The following is a 7,500-nucleotide window of genomic DNA, read 5'->3' on the forward strand; positions in this document are numbered from 1 at the left end:
TGATTCATCAATGAGAGACTCCACTGGTGTATCATAGGTTACTACAATGTGAGACATTCATTACTACAAGAACTTTATAAGACAATGTACATGTAAACTGAACATACCAGTATCATGTTGTGATATTCGAGAAGCACAAGCTGTTGACATTATTTCAGTTTGCTATGAACAAAAACAGAAAATTAGATAGACAAGAAAGTTATTATACAAAAACTTCTTACAGAGCATTCGAGTTGTGGATACCAAAGGGAAAGTCTGGAAGGAGGTTCAACTTCTCGTTTTGTCACATTGCTGTAGAGCAGAAAACGAGATTGTTGATATCCATCCAGAGAGATGAACTCATTGTTAGATGACTTCAATGTGGGCACATCCCATTCAAATCCCAACTGCAACGTCAATCCCGGCATTCCTTGCTGTTTTGCCTTGTCAACAACATCAACAATCCACTCACGAACAGCAACACACACCTTGGCATTGAGAGGAGCGTGTGTCTCTGACAACACAGTCATTTGAAAGTTGTATCTGTTGAGAGCAAACTCCAGTCGATGACCAGGATAGATGTGGAAGTAGCCCACATTGCGATAAATAACTGCCAAGCGACAAAAACGTTTACACAGAAGAGTCAGTACTCTGTAGAATAATGGCTGAGGAATGCGAATGGGAGCAGATGACAAGATGAGGGGCAATGACTTCAGCTCATCATTCATCTTGCATGACTCAAGAACAGCCGCATGCTCCAAAAGGCAAGGAATGAAGCAAGCCTTACTCTCAAACACGTCTCGTTTGACTTCACAATGTGATTCACCTCCTCCTTCCAGACTAAGAAAATCCTGGTAATCACTTGCTGTCTTCAGATTCTCCTCCAAAACAGAATACTCACAGAGCAAATCATAGTGCCTCATCAGTGACACAATGAGACGTTGAGCAGAACCGGCATCTGATAAAAGATGTCTCACAAGAGACATTGTCATGATGCCTTTCTCTTTGCTGCGTTTTACATCATTCCATAACATGGGAGGAACATCATCTTCCATGTATATCGTGATCACTTTCTGCAGCTGTGATACAAACCATTCCACATCTAACACGACTTCTTCATCATCTCCACTCTTCAATGCCATGGGATGATACATCAACACTGCACGACTACTCATATACTGCAGCAACACCAACAGCTCCTCTCGACTTTTGATTCCAGCAGCATTCATGGCAAGCTGCAGTAATTCATCAACAGTTGTTGTCTTCTTTGTTGGAGAAGAGACTTTCACTTCTCGTACCTTCTGCTCATACTTGAGCCATCTGATGGGCAATCTGTCATGTTGGGCCACCTTGTGAGCCACCTCCTCTGTCTTCTGACGAAGAAATTTCACCTGTGGATCTACGACTCCACTGTCTGGATCTGTCACTGTGTTATCCACATAGAAACACATTACATCTTTAGATGCCCATATGATATGCTCTGCCAGCACTGTGCCCTCCAGTTTCTTCCTTATGAATGCATCCTGTTTCTCCATCATCCCTGGTTGCTCCTTTAGCTCATCAACATGCGTTCCTACTAGAAACATGGCAGGTGATCTGATTCCTACTTTCTCAAATATCATGATACGACGTGACTGATCACCTTCCATGATATGAACACCTGATACCCACTCTTCCAATCGATCAAAGTTTGTTTCGTTATCAAACAAAGGAATGTGGATAATTTTTCCATCTTCTGAGCGAAACTGACATGGAGTTTTGCCGTCCATTGGCAGAGAAGCATTAAACACAATGTACATAAAACCAGCTTTTGACATGATCAAATGATGTGTGACATAGAACACATTCTGACCAGCATAGTCCAACACAGTAATCATGATTTCTTTCTTAGCCTTTTGACGAGACTTTCGGTCTCTCAAAGTCTTAGAAACCATTTCTTGAATGTGTTGAGGTACAGTAGTTGTATTCTCAGTAGAAGGAGCGTCAACACTGCCAGGCAATGTCGATGTCACTTGTGTTGCATTTATTCTTGCCGATTGGAAATTTGCAGTTGGAATGCTTGTCTGCTGGTTTACTGCTTTACTTTCCTGACTGCTGTGTAAATCAACCGAATATCTTCCAGCCATAGATTTGGTGTCTCCTTCGACAACTAAATTGTCTACATTTCTAAAATCTGATTCAATCTGATCTAACACGGGACATGCTGTAGCAACAAGCATGCCTGTACCACCTGATGCTTTTGCATTTGTGACTGGGATGTCAGACAAATTTCTAGAGTCATCAATTGGCAACAAATTTGACGACGTTTGTGATGACACCAACAAATCTGATGCAACAGATGGTGGTGGAACTGGTGAAGTTGTTGGTTTTTGAGAAGTAATAGGCAACTCCTGAGAAAAACCATTAAGTGGTACACGAGGCAGTGAAAGCTCCATGCCAACAAGAGCAGGTTGCTCATGTAACTCCTGCTTTGATGATTTGCTTGCAACACGTCTGCGTTTCCGTCTCTTTGGTCGTGGACTTTCTTTTGACTTAAAATATTGATCTTTCACTTGTGGTGTGTCGAGTGTATCTGTCATATTGATCACAACATTCTTTTCATATATTTCTGTGTAGTCAGCACTTGTGAGAGGGTTGGTCCAGTCACATGTTTCCTTCACAATAATCTGACACTTTGGATCAAACACCACTCCTCTTGTGCTCGGCTCATCACGATTGAACTTCTGCAGAGTGAGAGATTTTGTTAAGCTCGTCTTACCGGCACCATCACGACCGACAACATCAACACGTAAAAACACATCCACTGCTGATCCCTCATTACAACTTGACAGATAGACACGCAGTGCTGTCTCTCCTTGAGACACAATCTCTTCAGGAAATGTTTCTATAAATAAAACAAATTTCAATACTCAAATAGAAAGCAATTACATGTTTCATTCACTCACCAGTAGCCTGAATGATTGATGCCATTTTGACATTTCCTTGTTTTTCTGATCTCTTCAAAGCAGATTCTCCACTAATTTCAACTTTACTCAAATCAGCGTCATGAGACAGAAGAAGTCTTGCTATATCTTTCTGCTCATTAACAACAGCTAAATGCAATGGACCTATGCTGCCTTTCATCTCAGGGTCAATAGTAGCACCGTGTTCTATCAGCAAACGACATAAATCTGTATGTCCCAACTTTACTGATAGATGTAAAGGAGGAGGGTCCTTAAAAGTACGATCTCGATAGCTGTGAGGTACATCTGCATTTACAGATGCGCCATGATCAATCAATTGTTGACAAAATGTAATATTGTGCTCTTTCACTGCTCTCTGAATGAGTGAGTATCCTATTGTTGTATGACAGTTTAGTGCTCTCAGAGATAATCTATTTGAAGGGTCTAACTTAGCACTAAACTTAATAATATGACCACAAGTATTAATGTCGTTAGCTTCATGAGCACTACTGAAAATGGCCACAAGATCTTCTTTATCAATAGTCACCTTCTGTAAGTCATCTAATTTGGCTTTACCTGACTTTTGAAGCAAACAGCCAAATGTCTTAGTAAGTCTGTTCTTCAAAGCAACATGTAAAGGTAAGTTTCCTTCTCTGTCAGCTATATGAGGGTTCACTCCATGTGATATCAACATATCACACAACTCAACACATTCAACACAACTCTTACAAGCCAAGTGCAGTAATGTCTCACCACACACATTCAATACATTGCAATCAGCATCACACAACACATTAATTGTGTTCATCTTTCGTTTCTGAAATGCAACATGTAGAGATGTGTCTCCATTGCCATCTGTAGCATTCACTTGAGCTCCCTTTGCTATGAGCATCACACAAACCTCAGGGCAATCTTTCTTGCTACAAGCTGCCTTATGCAGAGCAGTTTGATGAGAATTATTTGTAGCAAACACATCAGCATTGCAATCCAACAGATGTTGAACTGTTGATCGTGAAGCAACCTCACATGCCAAGTGTAGTGGTTGGTTTCCATCTTTATCCACTGCATCAATCTTGGCATTATGTTTTAGTAAAATAGAACACAATTCAGGACAGTCTTTGTCTCCACCAGCTGCTGTATGTAGTGGTGTTTGTCCATCTTTATCCACTGCATCAATCTTGGCATTATGTTTTAGTAAAATAGAACACAATTCAAGACAGCCAAGCAATCCACCAGCTGCTGTATGTAGTGGTGTTTGTCCATCTTCATTCAATACATTCACATCTGCTCCACAATCCACCAACAGCTGCACAGTCTCAGTGTACGCGTTTCTTGATGCTATGTGTAAAGCATGATTGCTGTTATCTACTTTAAATTTCATCCTTACAGATTTATTTGCCAATTCCACAGGTTGTTTCTGTTTCTTGTTTAGAGACATTCTGTTAGCCCCATGAGATACCAATAAACTACAAGTTGCAGTGTGAAGCCTCCTGCATGCCAAGTGTAGTGGTTGGTTTCCATCTTTATCCACTACATCAATCTTGGCATTATGTTTTAGTAAAATAGAACACAATTCAGGACAGTCTTTCTCTCCACCAGCTGCTGTATGTAGTGCTGTTTGTCCACGTTTATTCAATACATTTACATCTGCTCCACAATCCACTAACAACTGGACAGTCTGAATGTTAACTTTTCCAACTGCTATGTGTAAAGCGCGGTTACCATGACGATCTGCTACATTCACACTTTCATTTGTTATCAGTGGACGCAGCATAGCTTCAGGCCAATAGCTGGTAGGCATACCAACAGCTTTGTGAAGAGGAGTTTGACGTTTCTTGTTAACAGAAGTAACATCAGCTTTGTGATCAACTAACAGTTGACAGTAATTGACACCATCAGGACGATCAGCAGCGAGATGAAGCGGCGTATTTCTATTCTTGTCTTTCTGATTGACGTTCGCGCGTCGTGACAGCAAGAACGAACAAATATCTGAATTTCCGTACCTGATAGCATAATGTAGAGCTGTACAGCTGAATTCATCCACACAATTCACGTTCCCTCCTTGCTCCACCAGTCGTCGAACCTCCTCCCATTCTCTATTCCTCGCAGCATCAGCGACATTTCCTTCCATCTCGTGACGTAGAAGTTTACCAGAACGTTCACTAACAACACGATCACACAACACAATCACTTATTCATCCATATCTCTCAAACATCTCATTTCTCTTACACAATCTCACAAAACGCTGCGAACGCTTGAAACAGACTCCACCCTACGAAACGACAACGACCAATCACACAACGACACGACTTTCTCACGTGACAAAAAAGATGACGTAATTTCTGTCTTCGCACAAGTTCGCAGTTCTAGCAAAATTTTGTTTTATCTTATCGCGTTAAAGTTTACAAAACATTCAGCAACACGATGTTTAAATTTCAGTCACTTTTCGCTTATCGTTTGCTCTAGTACGAGCGGACGCACGTGACCATATCATATGCATAATCTGAAAGCTCCCGGATAAGTAATACGTTTTGACGGCCAAAGTATGAAGAACGCGTTGCTGTTGTTTGTCACCGCTCTGGTTGTGATTCAGTGCGTAAGTGGAGGTGACGACAACTCAGCAGAATCTGCAAAGAAGAAGAAAAAGAAAGACATCCGGGACTATACAGATGCAGAAATGGAGGAGTTGTTTGCACAATGGGAGGTAGAAATTTACCATGTTGTGAGGTCTTATAGCTTGCCACGCAAGTCTCTATTGGCATGATTTGTAGCAACACGTGCTGGTTAATTTCCACTTCCGGTTGACTTTCATGATCAGTTTCTGGTTGATTTCAATGAAACTGTTATTACATTTTCACTTTTAAGTTACTGGGTGATGTAATAATCAGTTTCAATTGTTTGGTTTTACTATGTTGTCGTGGTAATTAATTAATATTTGTGTACATGTGTGTATCCATGATTCTGTAGTGTTTGTGTTTCTAGAGTAACGAAGAGGACAAGGATCCAGACGATTATGCATGGAAGAAACCCAAACAACCCAACGTCATGTTCGACCCTTCGAAGCCCATCGACAATGTTGAGGATCTCCTCAAACAATCAAAGAAAGGACAAGTTCTCATGTTGTTCGTCCAAGTGGCAGGCGACGTGACCAAACCACAAGCAGAGAAGATCACCGGCCGATGGCAATCGTCTCTATTCAACGGAAACATTCAAATCCAGAGATACATGATAGATGACACAAAAGCCATCTTTCTACTCGAAGACGGTAGTTTGGCTTGGGACGTAAAAGACTATCTCATTCAACAACCCGAGTGTCGAAGTGTGGAAATCGAGCAAAAGACGTATTGGGGCAAGGGGGCAACACAAGCAGATAAAGATGCAGAGGACAAGAAAAGTGACGAGGTAAAGAAAAAGGCGGCACAAACAGCTATACCGAAGCCAACAGAAGAGAAACCAAATGGGCATGCGACGAGCGAAAAGAGGGCGGGGTCTAGTGGAAGTCAACGTAGCAAGGATGATCTATAGTGAGGGATGTGCTGTATTGAGTGACTAGAACTGAGTGTGTAGCTGCAGTAGTTGGAACTTTTATCTCTAGACATATTGTGTGGACGGACTTTCTTTCTTACGACAGGAATGACACAGAACAGCGATTATGATATTGAATCAATGATTCTGTGTGTTCAAAAGACGTTTGTAATACTAAACAGTAATAATAATTAATTATAATTAATTATTATTTGTAATATATTAACTTTTATTTTTTAATAAATAATGATAATAATTAATAAATTTTAATACAAAGTATAATAAATAGTAGATAAGTAATTATAGTATATAATCATTACAAAGTAATTTTAATTAATTAATATTAATTAAACAATTTTTTCTTCAAATTTGTATACACTGTATTGCTTACTCATTACAATTAATTAATATTAATTGAATAATTTTTAAAAATTTAAATTTGTATACACTATATATTGCTTACTGATTACAATTTATTATTAATATTAATGTTATTTAAAAATTTAAATATTTAATTAATATTAATTAAATAATTTTTAAAATTTAAATTTGTATGCACTATATGTTGCTTACTGATTACAATTTATTATTAATATTAATGCTATTTAAAAATTCAAATATTTAATTAATATTAATTAAGTTATTTTTTTATTCAAATTTGTATACACTATATGTTGCTTACTGATTACAATTTATTATTAATATTAATGCTATTTAAAAATTCAAATATTTAATTAATATTAATTAAGTTATTTTTTTATTCAAATTTGTATACACTATATGCTCATTCAATACAATATATTATTAATATGAATATATTTAAAAAATTAAATATATTAATTAATCAAGTTAACACTAAAGTATTAATATTAATTTGTAAATACAGTATGTAATTAATTATTTTTAGTTACAATATACATATATATGTAACAACCTCGGTGTTCAGACCGCTATGTATAGTCCCGTATTCTCATTGAATTGTATGACTGATCCAGAAAACTTCTCTGACGACCGCCGCGAATCCACTCGAATCTCCTCTCAACGTCTTCCGAT

At 38.4% G+C, this 7,500-nt stretch overlaps 3 protein-coding genes across 5 annotated transcripts in view; 2 read left to right on the forward strand and 1 right to left on the reverse strand.

The window, feature by feature from the left end:
* The window catches only part of LOC134188276 (uncharacterized), a 6,026-nt gene extending 1,316 nt beyond the window's left edge, over positions 1 to 4,710 (reverse strand). The window contains exons 1-4 of the mRNA XM_062656473.1: positions 2,925 to 4,710; positions 222 to 2,863; positions 108 to 162; positions 1 to 41 (exon numbers count right to left, since the gene is read on the reverse strand). The exon at positions 1 to 41 is cut by the window's left edge and continues 280 nt beyond it. Of these exons, the coding sequence (XP_062512457.1) occupies positions 1 to 41; positions 108 to 162; positions 222 to 2,863; positions 2,925 to 4,695 (4,509 nt within the window). The 5' untranslated portion in view covers positions 4,696 to 4,710. The remainder of the gene's footprint in view (positions 42 to 107; positions 163 to 221; positions 2,864 to 2,924) is intronic.
* Positions 4,711 to 5,429: 719 nt separating this feature from the next.
* LOC134187913 (LDLR chaperone boca-like) lies at positions 5,430 to 6,585 on the forward strand. Its single transcript, XM_062656089.1, has 2 exons — positions 5,430 to 5,626; positions 5,905 to 6,585. Exons 1-2 carry the CDS (start codon positions 5,468 to 5,470, stop codon positions 6,445 to 6,447), a joined length of 702 nt encoding a protein of 233 aa, XP_062512073.1. The 5' UTR covers positions 5,430 to 5,467; the 3' UTR covers positions 6,448 to 6,585.
* An 852-nt stretch (positions 6,586 to 7,437) lies between these two features.
* LOC134187515 (paired amphipathic helix protein Sin3a-like) overlaps positions 7,438 to 7,500 on the forward strand; it is a 29,134-nt gene continuing 29,071 nt past the window's right edge. For all 3 annotated transcript variants that reach the window (XM_062655652.1, XM_062655654.1, XM_062655653.1), the window contains exon 1: positions 7,438 to 7,500. This exon is cut by the window's right edge and continues 282 nt beyond it. The gene's annotated coding sequence lies outside the window, so the exon portion shown is untranslated.

Source organism: Corticium candelabrum, chromosome 12 (assembly GCF_963422355.1).
Source record: "Corticium candelabrum chromosome 12, ooCorCand1.1, whole genome shotgun sequence".
NCBI lineage: Eukaryota > Metazoa > Porifera > Homoscleromorpha > Homosclerophorida > Plakinidae > Corticium > Corticium candelabrum.